This window comes from Bactrocera oleae, chromosome 4 (genome assembly GCF_042242935.1).
Source record: "Bactrocera oleae isolate idBacOlea1 chromosome 4, idBacOlea1, whole genome shotgun sequence".
Lineage (NCBI taxonomy): Eukaryota > Metazoa > Arthropoda > Insecta > Diptera > Tephritidae > Bactrocera > Bactrocera oleae.
The window spans coordinates 42843793-42866126 of NC_091538.1; the positions used below are offsets into that span (position 1 = coordinate 42843793).

At 35.6% G+C, this 22334-nt stretch overlaps 1 protein-coding gene and 1 long non-coding RNA gene across 4 annotated transcripts in view; one reads left to right on the forward strand and one right to left on the reverse strand.

The window, feature by feature from the left end:
- Positions 1-760: 760 nt before the first annotated feature.
- Positions 761-4075, forward strand: LOC138857082 (uncharacterized). The gene is made up of 2 exons (XR_011396039.1): positions 761-1304; positions 3812-4075. It is a non-coding gene; the product is annotated as an uncharacterized lncRNA (long non-coding RNA).
- A 927-nt stretch (positions 4076-5002) lies between these two features.
- The window catches only part of LRR (Leucine-rich repeat), a 77131-nt gene continuing 59799 nt past the window's right edge, over positions 5003-22334 (reverse strand). For 2 of the 3 annotated variants that reach the window (XM_036362607.2, XM_036362611.2), the window contains 14 exons: positions 21786-21973; positions 21631-21708; positions 21383-21564; positions 20958-21109; positions 20336-20587; positions 19426-20155; positions 17297-17459; positions 13839-13910; positions 10630-11233; positions 10192-10563; positions 10076-10129; positions 8250-8306; positions 7448-7977; positions 5003-5922 (listed from right to left, as the gene is read on the reverse strand). In XM_036362607.2, the coding sequence (XP_036218500.2) occupies positions 5833-5922; positions 7448-7977; positions 8250-8306; positions 10076-10129; positions 10192-10563; positions 10630-11233; positions 13839-13910; positions 17297-17459; positions 19426-20155; positions 20336-20587; positions 20958-21109; positions 21383-21564; positions 21631-21708; positions 21786-21973 (3524 nt within the window). In that variant the 3' untranslated portion in view covers positions 5003-5832. The remainder of the gene's footprint in view (positions 5923-7447; positions 7978-8249; positions 8307-10075; positions 10130-10191; positions 10564-10629; positions 11234-13838; positions 13911-17296; positions 17460-19425; positions 20156-20335; positions 20588-20957; positions 21110-21382; positions 21565-21630; positions 21709-21785; positions 21974-22334) is intronic. The other variant, XM_036362615.2, reaches the window with a different exon arrangement.

Here is a 22334-nt window from a genome sequence, read left to right on the forward strand (position 1 = left end):
ATCTGCGTCAATATGTATGCATGCTCATATATAAACATACATATTTACGATGATTTGTGGGCAAAGCTGTTAGAGCGGCAAGGGAAGCGGTGACAATCGGCGGCCGTTCGTTAATATTTTTTCGGCACAGCTCGGATTTTCTACCAACAACACAATGTTGTGACGCTTTGTCGTCGCGTCAGTCCTTCGACACAGTGACTCTTTGACAAGAAAACAAAAAACGTGAGCTTCGGCCATTGGTTGTCCAGGGCAACGGAGATTTCCCATGAAACAATGAGTGTACATATTTACATACATACGTTGCATATAGACAAATTAACAATTATAATTGGTACTTTCATATTTGTTTACATGCACACATAATTATACATATACTTACATATATATGTATAAGAATATTTGCGACCGCTTGGTCTTTTCTTATGGGGTTATGTCAAGCAAGAGGGGTACAAAATCAAACCCAGAAATCTGACTGAACTGAAGCAGTTCATTAAATAGATAGATGATGCAATCCCGAACTAGGTGTCGCATATGCGTGGTTGAGCATGGAGGAATAATTAATTGTTTAAATAAAATAAAATTTTCTATACTATACAAAAAAAATGTATGTAATGCATTGATTAAAAAGAAACTTATTACGGGTTATTTTTGTAGCACGATTCGTGAGCCGCCCTGTATATGCAGAATATCTTAAAATTATATATAAATTCGTTTGCGCATTGTAAATATACGAATCTGTTGGCGTACATTTCTTAACATTTAATTTAGCATTATTTTTCTCATTTAACATTCAAAATGCTCAATTCTGCTATTTTGCGCTCCGCAGGGGTAAAATTTTGGTGAAATCCGCTTATAATTTGTTTGAGGTGAGATCCTCTTAAGTTGGCGAGTAACCCTCCGTCAAGAGGAACATTTTGACAATCGGCACACCATGAACCTTCTCTTTTATTTTATTGTTTTACGTTCTCTGATTGAACCTTCTCTATGATATACGTTCTCTGGTATAATGCCCTTTACGATGCCCTTTATATCATGGTGATTACTCCTTGAAGGACGAGGTTTATTTAAGGTTATCCCAACTTTCTATCATTATAACATTTATAAAAAACGTGGTATTATTGGTGGTTATCTAGTGTCAGTTATGAAGTTGATAAACAATGCATAAAATTTCAAGAAAACAGTTAGCCATCGGAACTCGTAGAAATGATAGACCGAGAAAAAGGAAACAGTCCTTTTATCCTAAAGATCCGGAAACTGATGATAGTTCCTTCACGAGCACCTCAGCAAAAAAAATAAAATAAAAGGTGATGATAAAGAGCACGTGCCAGAAGAGGCACACGCCCCAATATTCAATCACAGATTGTGCCTTGATTTTCTCAAATCTCTCATCGTTTGAGCGGTGTTCTAACATTATTAAAAATGAAGATGAAGATCAATTGTGTAATGGTAAAGTACAATTTAAGCAATTTTCGAAATTTGGTCTGGGATTTAAAATCGTAGTAGAATGTGAACGATGTGGTCCGAAATATATCTTATCTTGTCAAAAAGTCGGAAGAATGTAAGAACTAAAACGCCGGTTCATTTTTGTTATGAGAATATTGGGCTTTGGGCTCGCCGGATGCAAGAAATTCTGCGGCTTGATGAACATAAGCAGTTCATTTTTAAACCAGTCTACATACGATTTTTATATTGATAAAATACATGAGTATTGAGACAGTTACTCAAACTCTATTCTTATCACTATAGATCTACATATAAAAAACCTTAGCACGATAACTGCCCTAAAGGTCCAGACTCTTGGTGCGCTTGGCTACGAGCATCAGCTACAAATATTCTTTCATCATTTAAATATGAGTATACTCCATTACCATATAAAGTTTTGTTTGTTATAAAAATGCGGATGACATTGTTATCTCAGCTAGGGGAAAATTTGAAGACACACTCTGCGATATCGTTCAGAGGGGATTGGGACTGGCAAAGGGATGGTGTAGTGGTACAATCATTCCCTTCACCAGACGGAGGTCACTGCCGGGCCTCAGAAATATATCCCTGGACGGCAGAGTTATTGATATGGCCAGCACGGTAAAGTATCTGGACCTCACGCTGGATTCCACACTGCGATGGAATCAGCACGTGGACCAGACCCTAACCAAAGCTATAAAAGCACTCATGGTGTGCAACCGACTTCCTGGAAAATCCTGGGGGTGCTCTCCAAGGACTATCAGGTGGATGTACACCATGATCGTGAGACCGATTATCACGTATGGAGCGGTATCGTGGGGTTCGAAAGCATCGCAGACTTCGGTAGGACTTAAACTGTCGAAGCTGCAAAGACTTGCCTGCATCTGCGTGTCGCGAGCGATGTGAACGTGTCCGACCGCAGCACTGGAAGTCATGCTAGAACTTTCACCGCTACACCTGGTAATCAAACAGACTGCCAGACGAACTCTGCTACAAATGACAGCAGAGGGAGCTGGCAAAGGGAAAGTAATCTCATCCCAGCAGATGAAAGAGCTAAGTGAGGAAATACCACTAGCCCTTCTCCCAAGGGATAGCATTACCAAAGTAGTAAACTTCAGCAGGAAGTTCCAAGTAACCCTTGGCAGCAAATCTGAGTGGAATGACTCTTCACTGGACCTACTGCTGAGGGGTAGCACCATCAAGTGGTACACCGACGGGTCGAAAACGGAGGAGGGGATTGGTGCAGGGGTCGCTGGGCCAAGCACCAAACTCTTCATTCCCATGGGAAGTTTCCCTAGCATTTTCCAAACCGAGGTCTATGCTATAAGTCGGTGTGTAGAAATAAACCTCCAACGCAACTATCGCAATAAAAGTATCGCTATACTCAGCGATAGTCAGGCGGCACTAAGAGCAATCTCTGCCTATGAGATCAGATCTCTTCTAGTGATGGAGTGTATAGAACGGCTGAACAGCCTATCTGAGCACAACCGAGTGCACCTTATTTGGGTGCCTGGCCATAGGGGTATAGCTGGGAACGAACTAGCTGACGAGTTAGCTCGCTCTGCAGCCTCTACAAAAATGGTAGGGCCGGAACCATACATAGCGCTTGGTCCACATACCATCAAAGAGCTCCTCCGAAGGGAGGAAAGAGCTGGCAGGGAGATACATTGGCAACAACTTCAGGGCATGTACCATGCCAGACTGCTAATGGGGGGTTACGACCTCAAGCGGTTCATAGTCATGATAAATCTCCCAAGAAACAAATTCCGGCTACTGGTAGCGTTCTACACCGGCCCCTGCAGGCTCAAGAAGCACCTCTTTAACATGGGCATAGCCTCTTCTGCAAACTGCCGGTTCTGCGACATAGAGCCGGAAACCCCCGAACATCTGCTGATGAACTGCACAGCAGTCTGCAGACGCAGAATCAAGGCCCTGGGATCCATGTTTCCACACAGGGATTGTATCGCCTCACTAGCACCCAGCAGAATTTTGGAATTTATCAACATGCTGGGCCTAGATGACACGATATGACTTAGGGGAGGGCACAATAGACCGTAGGTCGCGGTGCATACCTCAAAAATAAATCTAGTCTAATCTTGTTATAAAACCAATATGTGAAGATCTCAGTAAGAATGAGCTTCTGGAACGGTGTGTTGATGGTTTCACACAAAACAACGACAGCTTCAACCAGTTGACCTGGAAAATTACTACAAAAATACTGCCTGCTGGTTCAAAGATTGTTAATATTGCGGCATTGGTCGCTGCTTGCACCTTCAATGAAGGAACATCAGCTTTATTATTGACGAGTTTATTGTCTTAACTAAAACACAATTTTTTTTTTTCATTTTAGATAATCCTGTAGGAGTTATGCTGTCAACGCGGACGCACCTTTTTTTCGAGGGGTTACCGGAAATGACGTTACAATGGCGGAGTTTTAATCGCAGAAATTATTCTTTAAATGTGTATCTTTAAGACAGAAAAAATTAAATTAATTATTTTTTATATAGAAAAAAATTATGAAAATAGGCCTTTTTTTACCCGACGAAGCCCATGTAACCCCTTAATACAGCCGCTGCATATTTGAAATAAAACCATATTATGTAACGTTTTGAAATTTTATTTTTTAATTGTCATTCTTGTTCTGTGAAACATTTGTTGTTGTATTAGGCTACTCTTATATCATTTATTTGAATACTTGTTTCAACTATGGTATATATTTCAGTGCAGTTGGTATTTATTTGTTTTATAATGCAAGGTGGGGACTAGAAATTTGTAGCTTGTTCCAAACTGACAAGCTCCATATATGTACTCGAAGTTAATTTCAGAATTTAATCCAAAATGGAACGAAAATTACCCATGCTTTTTTATATAAGGAAATGTATATAACTTCCTCATTATTATTGTATCGTAAAATGTTGCTTTCTATTCATATTTAACTGCTTTATTTCTGTCATGTTATAGTGGCTCTCTTTTATCATATAGTTTACGCATAATAAGAGACTCTTAATTGTTTTTTTTTGATGTTGAAAGAATTTAGTTAAACTCGTTGATTTATTTGTACAAATAAATATTGTCGGAACACATTTCTGGCTAAATACGAACATAAAACATACGTTTGATATCCCATAAATGCATTTTAAGATTGTCATTTTATCGTTATAATTAAATTGATATTTCGAAGAAAATAAACTTAATATTGATAACTTATTAATCATACAAAATTTATGAATAACAAAAATGGACGCAGTAAAACAAATTTTGTTCTGAGTTTTACCAATTACTAGTAGTTACTAAAGCAGTCCAGAGGTTTTCAAAATTTACATTACACAATTAAGCCCCTCAAAATACAAATTTAGTTTAGAAAGTTTGTCTACTTAAAAAACATGTGCAAAAACTTATTGCTATTGAATGGAAGCAGTTATAAAAATATATATGTATAATGTATATTAGCACATAAAACTTATCAGTGAAAACATTTCTGAAAAAAGTTTTTTCCATTAGTTACCACATAGTTTTCATTTTTTAATTTAAATAGCCAGCGTTTGTTCATCAAATTTTCATTTTTTTTTATTCCCTTTTTTCTAGGTTATTTATTTGTTCATAAAATATGATTGGCACTTAAAATCAATACATACATATTCATACATATTTGGGTAGTTAGAAATGTATATCAGCATATGTAAATACGTACAAGTTTAGCATAATATAAAACGCACACACACACACACCTTACATTTCTTTATTTTATTTTTAATTTATTGTAAATGTTAGTTCATGTCGAAATATGAAACACAGCTAATATTCAATATATACATAAACTAAAAACTAAAACACACACATAACGCTTTAATATCGAAATTAATTAAGGTAAACAATAGAAATAAGTATGTACATATATACGAGTTTATAAAGATTTAATTTATATTTAATATACTCTCCAATTGCCAACAAGGCTAATATATCAATAATGCAACCAAAAATAGTAAAATATAAATATTTTATAAGAAATATTACAAAATAAGGCTCGTGAAGATTGCACAAATCGCGAAGTAATTGAAGAAGATACGTACATAAACATTTTTAGACCAACCGATTGCATGAAATTCGAAAAATATGTTTTCACTCAAGTTTAATTCTAATTTCCTATTTGTTATTGGCTTTGGTCCATGTGCATTGTTTCGTAGTTGACAATTAAACACACGTGGCATTTTTATTTTCTCTTCCATTAAATATTTTTTCTAATATTAAGATCTTTTCCACTATCTGTTTTGACTACATAAATCACTATTACTACCACATATTGCTGTTGTCGGTGCATCTGCTTCACTGCAGCTCTGTATTTTACTTTGAAAATTATTTATTTCAAATGTCTCACAAATCAACAACATCTTCCTTTGTATATTGTGTGTCTCTAAATAATCGTCGAGTCGAAGAGCGTTGTAGGCCTTCAACTAATGTCTCCTAGAAAGGTAATTTAGGCAGAGAATACTTAATATTGGAGCAGTAAATAAATAGCAGTAAGGTGATAATATTTATATGTAGTATGTAGATAGTACGCACAACACAAATACATATTTAATTACATAATTAACTTTAAAATACAAACAAACGTATTTGCAAGACGTTATAATTATGTTACGTTAATATTATATAAATTTATGAAAGAATTAACATGCATTGGGATCTTAGAGTTGTACTTCAAATAATATTGTTTTATTTCCTTTATTAATAGTTTGAAACATAAATTTAAACTTCAACAAAAATAAAGCAAAATCGAAAGACTTATATGAACTTTCTTAAGGCAGCATATGTGCCGTTGGCCAAGTAAATAAGTGTAAAAGTAATATCATTTAATATATAATATAAGCCTAAAACACAATCTCACCGATACTAGCACGTTTGGTTATCATTAGGAATGCACTTAATGCAAAACGGATTTATTCGGAAAATATAATTTCGGTATAATAAAATTCTAGTTCGAATATGCTTATGGAATACTAAGGAAATATTTGTCAAAACTCTAAATGTTCACTTTTCTGTCCGAAAGTTGTTTTAGAAATTTTCAAAGTTAATGTTACAGTTGCCAGAAATGTCAATTCCTCTCACTTTCATCTATTCGAAATGTCTTGGTAATGTTTTGTTAAATGAAAAACCATTTAATGACTCGAGAAATATTTATGTACAATGCTGATATCAAGAAACAGAGAAATATTGCATGAAATGTTAAAGCTATTATTATTTTTATTTAATTTACTTAATTACAAACATTCAGGAGTCGCTACAGATCCCAATGGTAGCCTAGAACACGCACAATGAAACAGAACGTGATACAACATGATCATGAACATCTTATAAATAGAAAAGTTCTTCTGCAATATGAATATTTTTATAACTTAATAACGGTATAATAACACAAATGTTAGTTAACTTACAAAATGCAAATTTAGTAACATAAATAAAAACATAGTACATATGTACATATATTCACATATAAAACATTAAAGTAAGCATCAAAATTTCATGAAGCGCCAAATAGTGTTTTAAGCCAGTTTTAAATTTTTTTCGTTTTATAGCAATTTTAAATGGCGTACGGCAGCGAAGAGTAAATACAAAGCTTTTTAAGTTAATCACGCTTTTCTAAAGATATTATGATTGCATTTAATTATTGTTTTTTTTGTAAATAGTTATTGTTGCTGTTTTCATTAGTTTAGCACCTTAGAAAGCGATCGGTCAATCGTTGATGTAGTTCCTGTGTTGAACAGTAGCTTTCACAAACACGTATGCAAGTATGAATGCTGGTTGTTTACCGCATGTTAGACAGACACTGAACAGCAATGAAAAGGACACATATGTACACATGTTATTAGCTATCGGCGCTTTCAATGCGCCCTCAACACATCGAAAGCAACTCGACGTTAGCCACAGAGAGCACTTGGTTTCGTATAAAATATATATCGTATGTAAATCCAAAAAAGCGTGTTCAAACCTCGAATAAAGCGGAAATCTCTTTGCCCGCAATTCGCTTAAAGCCACCAACAGGTATACCCGAACTCGAGGCATTGCTGCCGCTGCTCAAACGATCTACATTGCTGCTTTCGCTCGCGCTTGTGTTGGTGCTATCGCGATTGTGGGTGATGGCGGTGCTGCAGCTGTTGGTACCGTTACGTATATTAATGATTTCGTTCGTTATAAAACTGCTGCTGCTGCTGCCGTTGCCATTTTCAGTGATAACGGTTTTGGTGAGCAATGTTTCGTGATTATCATTGCCGTTTGTCGCGTTTGACGAGGCGGTGTTCGTCGTTGTTGTTGTAGAGCTGCTGCTGCTGTTATTACTTGTTATTCTCATGCGTTGCGTTTGCAGCATTGTTGTTGTTGTGGTAGTGTTACTACTTCGACTGCTCGCACTATTGCTACTACTGTTCGTGCTGGTGATGTGCGAAGTCGACGAGGACTTGGATATCGCCGATGCGCCGGTGAGCAGGGTTCTCGGCAACACTTGTGGCTTCATTGGAAGTTCTAAATTGTTTCGTTTTGCATGCCAAACCAACAAAAAAAGTAAAAGAATAAGGAAAATAAATTTAAATACGTAAACAGAAGAAAATAAATAAAGAAATTATTCATCAAGAAGTCTATTGCTAAAAATAAAGTTTCGTGCAAATTTACTTTTGGAACCGAAAAACCATAAATGCGGAAGAATTTTTTTTGCAACTCATTGGCTCACTAGACATTCAAAATACGTTCATTCAAAAGTATGCTAGCATATTAACTTTGCGAATATATGTACATACCCAAGCGGCTTAAGCCTGCTGCAAGCTCCCTTACAGATTTTTTCTCCAATGCGGGACCTATAAGAAAAGCGAAAATGTGAATCAAATATATATTATATTTAATATTCACAGGTTTAAAATACAGATAAGGAAAGTAATAAAGTATAAAATTATAAAAAAGTGGTTTGTGCTAATTAAATATTAATATTTATTACGTTATATTCTGCTCCAACAATTTTATTGGCGAATATTTTAGAAAATTATAACTGTACCTAATAGCCTAAATACAATCCCAAAGTTTCGTTTTTAATTGATATGCGCTAAAAACAAGAAAAAACGTTAACTTCGGTTCCACAAATAAAAAAGTTTCCATACAAGAACTTGTGTTTGATTGGTTAGTTTGTATGGCAGCTATATGATATAGTGGCTCAATCTGAACAATTTGTTTGGAGAATATATCGTTGCTTTGGACAATAATCTATGTGAAATTTCGTAAAGATATCTTGTGTAATAAAAAAGTTTTCCATATAATATATATAAAGCTTTGATTTTGATCGGTTTGTTTGTATGTCAGCTATATGCTTTAGTGGTCCGATATCGGCAGTTCCGACAAATGAGCAGCTTCCTAAATAGAAAATCTCAAACACTTATTTATACAAGGTGTAATTCAAAAGGTTCAGGTCTTTTATTAAAAAACGAATATTATTTGTTTTTTTTTGAAAAATTTATTGGTCGCCTTCAAAATAGTCTCCTTCCGCCTGAATACAACGTTTTGCACGTTCAAGAAGGTTATCGAATGACTTTTTTAGGTCATTTGTCGGTATAGCGTTGAGGATGGCAGTCGTCGCCTTTTGGATGGCATCAACGTCAGCATAGCGGTTTCCTTTCATGGCCAAATGTAGTTTCCCGAAAGGGTAGAAGTCGCACGGTGCCATATCAGGTGAATACGGGGAGTGGTTGATTGTTAAAATTTGATTTTTGGTCAAATAATCGGCCACATGCGTCGATCGATGAGACGGCGCATTATCGTGCAACAAACGCCAACTTCCATCTTCGCGATATTCGGGCCGAATGCGACGAATACGTGCTACCAAACGCTTCAAAACTCCAAGGTAGAATACCGCATTAAGTTTTGGCCGGGTGGAACAAATTCTTTATGGACAATACCCTTGGAATCATAAAAACAAATCAGCATTGTCTTCACTTTTGACTTCTCCAGGCGCGATTTTTTGGGTTTCGACTCATTTCTCACGACCACTTTGAAAACGTTTAAACCACTCGTGAATACGGCTACGGGATAGACAATCATCGCCATGAACTTGTTTCATCATTTGATGAGTTTTGGTAAAAGTTTTACCAAGTTTAAAACAAAACTTAATGTTGGCTCTTTGTTCGAAGCTCATTTTCCGACCGACACTACATATGTAATGTCACATGTAGCGCGATATCTCAGCTGTTATATAAATTTCATACGACAACACTGAAGAATACACAATTGAGGGATAACAATTTCGGACAGATGGCGCCACTAGAAGCCGCGTTGTTTAAAAAGTCCTGGAACTTTTGAATTGTACCTTGTATTGCATATTTTATAGGGTATCCAACGTTTCCTTCTAGGTATTACAAACTTTGTAGCAAATTTAATATACTCTGTTTAGGGTATAATTATAGAATATTTTAATATTTTTCATTATGAAAATTTCTATAAAGTTCGCTGTAAACGTATTTCATATACAAGCACATTTTACTGAAATTTGTTTCAGAAGGCACAAAACTGAGCTTCATTAGTTTAAATAAACAACTTTTCTTAATTTTTTTAAATATACAAAATAAGCACCATGACTTACCTGGCGTACTGCCGACATTGTTGCTGCTTTGACTAAACGATAAGGATTCGGCATCTGCAATTTATAAATCATTAAGCAAGTTAAAAACGAATTATATAAATAAATAGTCCGCATACCTTCATCGAGCTTTTCTGGCGTCGTTTTACTTGAGTCACTGCTTTGGAAGTCGTTCGCACCAGGCGCTTTGGGTTCGTTTCCCACTACGGACCAGGGACGCGGCTTTTGCAGTATTATTGGTGTGCGTATAATACCGTTAGTGGTCTTAACGCTGATACCATCACCACCGGTGTGGCTACGTATCGAATCACTGCTTGGCGAACGCATTTTATTCTCACGTTCCGGCGCTTTCAGTGCTGAATTCGGATTATCACCCGCCGCAACGCTACCACCTTCAGTACGCATTTTCACCAGCGGTGATTTACGGCCAATTAGTGGTGAATATTTTTCCAAATTGTCTGTCGAACGCGAACGGGTGGTCCATGGCACACCTGAAAGTATCAAATGATTATATAATGCAAGAGATTCAAGCAACAACTCCCAGTTTGAGGTATTACATTTACCCTTGAGCAATGGTGACTGCCGATCCAGCTTAATGGGTCTGCGCTCCTCCAAGATGGGTGTAGTTTCTTCGGATGTCAAATGACCATTGCCATCACGACTCATTGTAGGACTATCGACAAACGATAGCGAACTGCACTCTTCGGAGGTGGGTGAAATCAGCGGCGTCAACGTAGTAGGCGTCACCGAACCGGGACGAAAGAATAAATCCAAACCCTCGCCTATTTCCTTAGTGCTCGGCCCGGCGCTATTGTCCACCGCAACCAACGGTCGCGTTGGTGCGCGCGTCTTGGCACGTTTCGGTCTACCCTTAACCAGATGTTGCAATTGGAATGAAGCGCTGGGCAGTTCAGTTATCGAGTCGCCGCATTCATCCCCACCTAAATCATCCAAGCCATTGCCGCTACCCCCCGTAGTGGTGCCGGCAATGCTGGCGCCCATGCCATTCGAATCGCGTGGCGATAGCTGTGACGAGGATCGATGCGAAGAGGGTGACTCAAGTAGGTCGGGTATATGACCCAAGCTGAGATTCTCCACGACGGACTGAGGACGCACTTTGCGCGCCACCGAACGACGCTTGGTGGGCATGTGTGGGGTAGCCTATATGAAAAATGGAATAAGGGAGGGGAAGTGAAGAAAATAAATTAATTATGTGCTTTATAAACGTGCAAATAACAAGAGTGTGCAAAACAGAATGAAAGTTAATAAAATTGTGAGAGCTGGCAGAAAAGCAAAGAGAAATTCGAAAGCGAATGAGTAAGAGATTTGGCTAAGAATTATATTGTGTTCAATTCTGAATTGTGATGCTAATGTTATGCTGATGGCTTAACATTTACAGCCGCTTAGTTTTTCTTTATGTATATGTTTTATTATTTTTTGCCTTGCCTTTGAAGTTATTTTTGAATCTTTTGAAAGCGTTATTATGCTAATTTTCAATTGAACACTATAAATCGTTTAGCTCCATCTCGTGAAAAAATAGTACGAAGAGTGTTACGAATCGAATTTGAAATGCTTTTTAATGAAATATGAGCGAAATGAGGTTAGATTGTAACTGAAATAATTACAAATAATAATTTTTACAATATTTTATAAAATAAATTAAATTATATTTTATTAAAATATATTACAAATTAGCATATGCTACCGAATATATGTGACTTTTCAACGGGATTAAGGGCTTTCTAGATACTGTCTATCAAGAATTACTTATAGGGAAAACTATGTCCACGTGATATATTAACAATAATTTTTTAAGTGCTCGTACTAGCTAATGTCTGGATTTTAGCTATCATTAGCTACAAATATTTTTATTTTCAAAGAAAAACAATAAAATACGTTAACTTCGGCTGCATCTAAACTATAATACTTTTCACAGATGCATTTTTTATAACATAAAAGGGTATAAAAGAGATTTATCTTGATTTTGATCGATCAGTTTGTAAGACAGCTATATGCTAACATATAGTAATCCGTTCTGAACAATCTCTTCGGAGATTGTACCGTTGCCTTAAGTAATAACTCATGTCAAATTTCTTGAAGATATCTTGCCAAATAAAAAAATTTCCCTATAAGGATTTGAGTTAGATCGGTTAGTTTGTATGGCAGCTATATGGTATCGTTGTCCGATATCGGCGGTTCCGACAAATGAGCAGGTGAGAAAACGACGACATGCGACGGACATGCCTAAATGAACACAGCTCGTCACGAGAAACATTTGTATATATATTTTATGGAGTCTCCGCGTTACCTTTCGGGTGTAACAAGCATCGTGGTAAACTTAAAATACCCTGTTAAGGGTATAAAAATATTTAAGTGGAAGGATATTGTTTACCAAATGTTAAAATAAAGCTAAAATGTACTTTTTAACAGTTATGGAAAAAATATTTACAAGTACATATAGTAATCATGCCAACATAAAATAAATAGCAGCAAATTAAATACAGGCATTTGTGCGATTAATATGTATGAAGGCCACTACTTACAAGGTTCAGATATTCCAATTTCTTTATGAATGAACATTTTGTGATTTGATTTGTTTGTGACGTTCGATAATTGGTTAATAGTTTTGCATATTAGTAAAAAGTTTGTAGAAGACAAAATTAGCATGTTTTTAATGAAAGCGTTGCGTGCGAATGATTGTCGTTGTTTTTAGTGTTAGATCCGAAGGATTGGAAAAATGTTGAGAATTTATAATTTTAAGACAATTTTTAAAACAAAAATTATTAATTAATAATTTTGGTTTGTTCAAAATTTTTGTTATTGTTGTTTTCATGAATTGTGTTATAAATATTAAAAAAAAAAAAGATTAAATTGATAACGCGCGTTGTTCAACGGTATTTTTTGTTTTGTAGAATTATGCAGAGTGAAACAAACATACAAACATATGCAAAGTGAGTGATGAAAATGCATTTGTGTTTTTTTTATTTTTATATTTGTTGTTTTTTTAGACGTAGAAAGGGGAAGACACAAAACAAAACACAAATGTTTTAATTTAATTTCTTTATATAATGTATACATATGTATGTATATACTTAATATTTAAATATCTGCTGATTATTGTGAAAGGAACAGTAAAACTCTTTGTTGTCATCTAAAATCTGTGTGAAATCATGTGTGTAGTGGTCTACTGTACACAAATTGGATTACTAATATATAATAATACGTATATGTATGAATGTGTGTGCAGGTAGGTGTGTGTGGTGACTACTGAGTATCTATGTATGTGTGAGTGGATAATTGCAATTTTTGATATCAGCGTGTTTATGTATGAGTATGTGTGTTTGTGTGAATACTTAGATTGTTAGCTACTTTTCACTGCTGTTTCTGCAAAAGTTATCTTATTTAATAAATGCTGTCTTTGCTCTGAATTAGTCGAGACGTATAAAAAAATATATTTTTATATTATATATGTATTGTATAATACAAGAAATAAAGCATTATGACTAAGAGGAAGAATTACACGAATTTCGAAAATTAGCACGAAACTTTCATAAGTGTTTGCCACAATTGCTAAACAATATGAGCAATTGCAATTTGTATTTGTATTGGTTTAATGCTTTAAATGGGGAATGACTATGAATCACGCATCTCTTCTAATTTATGCAAATAGTTATAGATAAACATATATAAATATCTAGGTTGAATGTCATTGAAAATGTAGTCTATCCAGTGGCGTATGTGTGTGTGTGAGGGTGGCAAAACTTACAGTGGGCGATTCCAGACCCATTTTGGGTAAGACTGAACCACGTCCGGGGCGTATTATCAGGCCATCGGCATCCTGCAAGCAAAAATAAAGGAGAAATAGAAAATACAGCACTGGAATATGCTTATAACGGTAGCACGATGAAAAGTTTGATAATAATAGAAATAACCTTAAGTAAAATAAATTAGTAAAAAAAATTTAAACAAAATCGTTCAATAATACAATATAAAAGTTACATTTTCAGATCAAATATTTATAAATGCAATACTGGTTTTATTCAGACCGTCAGCCGATAAAAAAAGTGGGTGAATGGGTGGTACTATAAAATATCACCAAGACGCTGATTAAAGTTAAAATAATAAATTGCTGTAAAAAAGCGCAAGTAATCACAAATAAATAAATAAATGTGTCAACTCGCGCACAATGGGAAATTAAGAATTAAATATAAAAACAATTAAGGACGAGCTAAGTTCGGGTGCAACCGAACATTTCATGCTCTCCTCCTATTCTTTCTAGAATCAAAGCCGGGCAAATACCTTCTGGTGTTGGAAAACTTTTAACAAATAAGGAAGGTCTAAGTTCGAGTATAACCGATAATTTTATACTCTCGCAAGGTAAAGATATACTAGGTAAACTAGATTTTCGTATGTATTTTAATTAATAGTAGGAAGTATTGCATCCATTATTAAGACTTCTTCTCAGCAAGTTTGGATGAGTTAGCTTAAGTTGTTTGGAAGATATGTATATTTCACCTGTTATAGAGCGGTGCCACGCCCACTTTTTAAATATGTTTAGCCCACAAGTGCCCCTTATCACTGAGATTCCAAATAATACGTACGGAATACGTGTACCAAGTTTCTCCAAGACATCTCAACAAGATTACTCAAGCTTTCGTTTGCATAATATACCTAATATAAAGATTTTCGAACTTCCGGATGATATTATACCGCATATATCGGTCAATATGTGAGTTATCTCAATAAAAATTAGAGAGCGAGTTTTTCTAATAGCAGTGTATCTTCGTACCTAAAATGAATAAATTGAGTGAAAACTTGACCTATGTATGTATGTATTTTAATTAATAGTAGGAAGTATTGCATCCATTATTAAGACTTCTTCTCAGCAAGTTTGGATGAGTTAGCTTAAGTTGTTTGGAAGATATGTATATTTCACCTGTTATAGAGCGGTGCCACGCCCACTTTTTAAATATGTTTAGCCCACAAGTGCCCCTTATCACTGAGATTCCAAATAATACGTACGGAATACGTGTACCAAGTTTCTCCAAGATATCTCAACAAGATTACTCAAGTTTTCGTTTGCATAATATACCTAATATAAAGTTTTTCTAATAGCAGTGTATCTTCGTACCTAAAATGAATAAATTGAGTGAAAACTTGACCTAGCCCCCATGTAACTAATATCAGAATTTTCAAACATCCGGCAACTGTTTTTAACCTTTAAAAATTCAGTCAAGCCACTTCCTTTTCCCGAACTTAGATCGCCCGTAAATTGTTTTTGGTTTAATGTTTGCTATTTTAGCTTTCGATTCCGATGGGTTTCATACTACTGTCAAACATTTTTCACCCTGGTCTAAATGAAATGTGATCGCTTTAACAAAACAATAATAAATTAAAACAAGTAAAAACGTTAACTTCGGCTGCATCGAAGCTATAATATTCTTTACAGGTGCATTTTTTATAGCATAAAAGGCTATAAAAAGATCTTTATCTTGATTTTGAACGATCAGTTTGTATGACAGCTATATGCTATAGTGGTTCGATATCAGATTTTTGGAGAGAAAATGACGTGGGCAAAATTTCAGATCGATATCTTAAATCGACTCAGCTCGCCACACTGATCATCTATATAGAGTGATCCATTTCAAACTTAATGGAGAATGTTTACTTTCATTCGAATGAACATTACATTACATTTATTTTTTAAAGATTATCTCTTTCAAATGTTAGCCACGGCTACGTCTCAGATGGTCCATAAGTTGAGTCCAATTCTGAATCGAAACGGGATTGTCCGCATAGATTTTAGACTTTATACATATCCCTACAGGAAAAAGTCTAACGGTGTGATAACACACGATCTTGGGGGCCAGACGACCAGCCCAAAACGTAAAATTATCTGTTCACCAAAGTGTTCTCGCAATAAATCCATTGATTGATGCGATGTGTGGGAAGTTGCGCGGTTCACTGCGTGCTGGACGTGGTCTATTCGGTCGAATATTATCGAATAATGAATGCTGGGTCTTAAGATGGGTGATGGTGTTGCGAATAGTACGCTGAATAGGCCAATTATGTTTACAATAAGTTGAGCGAAGCGCGCGAAACACATTCTTTACAGAACGTGAATTTTCATAATAAAGTTGAACGATTTGTAAACGTTGTTCAGGCGTAAGTCTTTCCATGATGAATTGCAAAACAATGCTGGACAAAAATTACATAATAGCTTGACACGATTCATGCGCGTTCTGTCAAAAAAAGGCTATTGAAAAATATAAAAGATGGATTATCCTTTATATTTATTTAATTTACAAACATCGTGGCAAACTTAATATACCCTGTTCAGGGCATAATAATATTTATCTCTAGCAATTTGTATATATTATTGCTTTCTTCAAAACATTTAACTCGACTCTAAAATGTTTTTAACGTCAGATATATATGGTACACAACTCGATGCCCCTGATATACAATTTGTAATCAAGTGTCCACGGTTATTGTCAATCGTTTACTAATTTTATTAAAACAACACGTCTATTAAAAGTTTAAAATAAATTCATATGTATGTAGATATATGCTTTATGGGACATAAAACATATGAGTACGAAGTATATTCTACGCTGAGAGAGAAGTAGAGCTCAGCTACGCGATAAAAAAACTCTTCGTAGACTCAGTGGTATTGATGTATGTGCGTATTTGTAATTGACAATACATTGCATTAGATGCCCCTTAAGTGTTTTCATTTATTATGGGCTTGCATGCCAAAGGTACTGCGCCATACTACCATTTGTGAAATTTATCGAAACGACGATAAGGCATCCTGAGTAAGCAACGCCAAATTGTTAAAATTCACGCAATACAAAATTAATTTAGCATTTCGATCGACGACCGCAGCATTGTAGGTTGTAGAGTAAAAGCAAAATAAACGAAGAAGCTAAAGGTGTACGAAAAAGAAATATTGCAACAGCAACAACAAACTAGACATAAAGTATGTGTAAATATAAAAAATTGATAAGGAATTGGAAATTTTTATGGGTGCCGGTATACGCTTATCTGACATATTTACACTACACAACCTTAAATACGTTACATTTCTCGTCAAATAATGTTTGTATGTATAACAAAAAGCTAACAGCGCATTTCAAAGTCAACTTGTTCTAATTGCTTGCAATTATTTATTATGCTTATTGCACTTTGCTCCAGCTAATACAGATTTTGTCAACTACTTACATGACTCGAACGGCTGCGCACAATATCAGGTGTTTGCGGCTCATCGAGCAGCACAGATGGTGAATCGGCAATGCCTAGGCCGCGTCGGTAGCGTGTGAGCGCCTCCAGCACCTCATCAGTGGCTCGGTCAGAGATAGAGGCCGCCAAGGATTGTTCGATTTCACTGCAAGTAACATAAAAATTTATTAAATAATAGTAAGAACGCGCGCTAACTTTTATATATGTATATACATTTATACATTATTTATGTACATATGTAATTGCATAGTCATATGTGCAAATATAATAATTTTTCTGCACGTATGCACATATAGACTGCATATAAATGATTCTAGTGTTTAAAAATGCAAACGTAATCACTTTTTTAATGCCTTCCTATCAGTTTGCGCTTCCTTGTCATCTTGTGTCGGCAAATTAGCAACATTTAGTTGCAGCGCATCTTGCTCAGTCAAGGCGTTTGGCCCCAACAACTTATCGGTAGTGTGATCATAACGTACTTTATAAAAATTCTCATCATCTTCCTCATCAACTTCTTCTTTAAGCGTTCTATTTGGAATTTTGCTATTGCCACTGCGCGCTCCACAACAGCACCAACCACACCAACCGCGCCCCATCGTTTTCGAAAAGATTTGTTATTGCTATTTTTTAAATTTTTATTTTGCACTTTCACTTTTGGTTTGCAAGAACTTTTTGTTTCCCTTATGCTGCACTACACTCGAACCCAAGCGCCCCACCAGCTGTTCACAATACTCTAACAGCTGTCGACGCTCCGTGTATAGCAGTGGCTCCTCTTGATCTGTTGAGCGTTGTAGGTGCACTGAGCTAATGCTTAGGTTGGAGCACAACAACAGTGCCAGCTGCCAAATCTTAAAACAGATTTACACATTCCTCTCCACTTTCAGTTAGAATTCTGCGAAGTTTTGTTTGCTGTTTCTCCTTGTTTTATGTGATGTTGTTTTGCGCGGACTCAGCTTTGCTTATTGATTTCCATATTGTCGGATTTTTTTGATATCGCTATAAAATGAATCTCGACACAGAGCTAAACGGGTTCACTCTAAAGCTTTTTTTTATTATTTATTGAGTGTTTTTTATATTCGCATTACTACAATTCATTTTCATATTTCTGTTTTACTCAGTTCGTTCGCAAATACAATACAGTTCGCCGCTAATGTATAATCTTATCTATGAGTAAGCAATATGCATAACAATGTGTATACTCGCACACTAACGCGACCAGCTCTAGGTAAGCACGGACGACTCATTATCAAACTGAGACAGTGGGTAGCTGCTCTAAAATCAAAACCCAAAAAATTATCATACCCTGAACAGGTTTATTATGTTTGCCATGAAGTTTGTAACACCCACAAGGAGACGTCAAATGCCCTATAAAATATATATTTATGGTAATAAATGTTCAGCGTGACGAGCTGAGTATATTTAGCCATGTCCATGAAATTTGGCACGGGTTATTGCCAAAAGTAATAGTGCAATCTACAAAGAATGCTTTTAGATCGGATTGTTATATCAATAGCTGTCATACAAACCGACGGATCAAAATCAAGTCTTTGTATGTAAAACTTTTTCATTAGACAAGATATTTTCATTAAATTTGGCATGCATTATTATGATACAATCTTTGAAGAAATTGCTCAGACCACTATAGCATATGACTGTCATACAAACTGATCGTTCAAAATCAAATTCTTGTATGAAAAACCTTATTTATCAGTGCAGGGTATAATAGCTTCGGTGCAAACGAAGTTAATGACTTTTCTTGTTTCTGATAACTGGCTTCAATTTCAAGGTTCATGCGCTGGATATTCCATTGACAAAGGCGAGTTAAACAAAAAGCTTTAAAATTTGTTTTTGCTAAGAAAATTATCGCAATTGTTTTAACAAATCCTCTACTCTTCTTCTTTATATTTATTACGAAATGGTTGCATATAAACCCGTTTTTTCGCAAATTGAAAAATAAATGTTTATCATAATATCTAAAAAATAAGCTACCTCGCTAAAAAGCTCGTCTCACTATGCGTAGCAGCTTCCAGCTCATAAAGAGAGAAGCTTTTCCACAATTTTTACACGCAGCGCCTCTCACAACCACAAGCAAAATAACAAAAAGAACTCACCCCACTTTGTTCATGATCTCACTACCGGCATTATTCAGCAGACAACTCTGTAGAAAATCTTCCGGTATTTGTAGACGCTCACTCAGAGCTTTGCGCAAATCTTGCACAACCATTTGGCTGCCCAATGTTTTGGGACACTGCTCGACAGCAGTGCGCAGCATGGTTTCTAATGTTTCCTCCAGATAACCCTGTATAGTGTAGCTGAGATCACTGGCGATGCGAGTAAGCTTTATTTCCACCGGATGCGATTCACAACGCACAGCCTCCTGTAATTTTGGCATTAATTGTTTGCAGTTTTCGGCATCATCGATCAGCCGCTGCACTGCTGACGAATCGCTACCTTTTGCAACCGAGATATTATCCTGTGTTTCGGCCACTAGCTTATCGACCAGTTGGTGTGTTGAGGAGAGCATGAAACCATGTTGCAGTCGGAAACCTTGTCCGTTGGTGCGCTTGAGACCATTGCAGTTGCGTTGTAGAAACTCTTGCATTTTGCGCATAATCGCATCGGTCTTCTCCGGATGATTTTTCATGTGTGGCGTAATATCGAAGACTGGATATTGTATGGTGCGCATGCTGTGATTATTTTCTAAAGCGTAAACGATGTCGCCGTAACCTTGCGGTGTTATGTTATTCTTGTCCATGTAAATTGTGCGCAGTTTGTTGTTGATTTGCAGAGCTTTGGCGAGCAGGCGCGCACCCACATCCCCCATGTAATTGCCGCTAATGTCTGAAAAAGGTATAGCAGGGCACGATCAAGAAAATTCGAGTTTTAGTAGACATATATTTTTAGATAAACAAATTTTTATTTGAATTGCTGTCAATTCAGAATTATAATAGAGATGAACTATAGTAATGGTATTCCTAACTTGAAAGTGGAATGAAGTAAATGAATGAAAAAGTTGCCCACCTAGTTTTTGCAAACTTTGATTACTGCCAAGCGCATTAATGAAGTCGTGTATATCATTCTTTAATTTATTTTCGGAGATCACCAACTCAGCCAATGGGAAATCGTCTTTTTGTATCAGATTCACAAGCGCGTCCATAACGGTGGGAATATGTTTTAATTTCATGCCAGTCAGGCTGCGTGTCATGTAAAGCGTACGTATTGAGGGATTTTTGGAAATCGCTGTTAAAACGGGAGCTAATTCGGCATCCAAATCTAGGAGAGATAAAATAATTAAGAATTGTTATAAAACTATTTAGAGTGGACTTAAAAAAAAATTATATTAATATAAAAAAATGCACATTGGTGGCCAGAAAATAGGTACGAAAAAGTATGTTGTAATTTGGAACTCAACTCAAATTTGCACATCATTGTATTAGATGCTATAAAAATACATACACATTTTTTTTAATTTTGTTGAACTATAATAAATCTTAAACTAACTTTTGGACTTTAAATACATAATATTTTCGATGTATTTAGATGGACTACATTTTCATATAAAAGTTAATTAGAACCACAACAAATAAAACTAAACAACCAAAGCTTACAAAATTAATTTTCTTATTTGGTTTCTTGCACTTACTATTGTCACTTATATCTAAACTTTGTAAGACTCGTACACCATGTATGCATGATTCCAAAACGTGTGCGCCCTGGGCACCTAACGTATTGCTACTTAAATCTAAATACAGCCCAGCTGTGGACTCGTTGCAGGCTAAACCGAGCAGTAAGTTTCTGTAAAACAAAGGATTTCATTGATTTAGTAAAATAATATAAGAGTCTAGGCGCGAGACTCAGAAAATATTTAAAAACATTAGATTATTGGCTTTATTATTTTATAAGTATAAATTATATTAATATTTAAAATTTTTTTATTATATTATTTTTTTTATATTTCTATTTTATTATTTTTTATTGTGACTGATTTTTACGATTTTTCGCATTTTAGACGAGTTTGAATTTCACTAATTTGTTTTGTTTTCTTAATATCATTGACTCGGAACTTACTTGAGCGCTTCCATTGGCAGTTTACAACCAGCAATATTTAAATGTTTTAAACTCAGTGTACTCGTAAAGAATTGTTTAAACGATGGCGGTATCTCTTTGCCTTTTTTTGTGCTAAACGAATTATGTGAAACATTTAAGTGCGCTAAATGTGTTGCACAACCGCGTAAGAGGGCACCAAATAACTGTAAATGTAGAATATATGAAATCAATATTTTTAATTATTTTATTTAAATATTTAAGGTACTTACATTCTCCAAGGTTATATCAGTCGATGAGAGGTCCAAATGTTCCAAAACATTCGGTTGTGCAAGAAAATTATGTAAATTCTTAAAATAAATAAGGAAAAAGAATTAATGCAATCACACAAAACCACAAAATCATACAAATGTGTGTTTGTACTTACTGTTATGTCGTCCTTAAGACTATTGCCACTTAAATCTAAATGTGTGAGTGAGTTGGAAATGCTTTGATTCAGCGACAATGAATGCGACATCTGATTCACGCCCTTCGATGTTAGACCGCAATGAGCGAGCGCCAGCTTGCAAAGACCTTTCGAAACTTTGGCAATGGGGCCGGCCAGGTGGATAGCACCTAAGGAGAAGATACATTATAAAGGGTGCATTTTTCGGGAGTTAAATTTTTGAGCAGCAAAAGAAGCAGAGCGAACATTTATATACGGAACTATGCAACATGCTATATGGTATATACAAGTATATATAAAGCATAATAAAGTTCATATTGGAAGGAAGCAACACTTAATTATAGACATTTATAAATATTTAAGAAAGCTTCACACTCAGCGCCTTTGCTTTTATATGTTGTTTATATACAGGGTCCACCAACAAGAACGACGTGATGTTAAAATAAAATGTGTTCTGCTTAATTTTATGCCATTTATTATTAGAACAAAATGAATGTTGTTTTCGAGCTTCTTGTGCGTGGCTGGTTGATT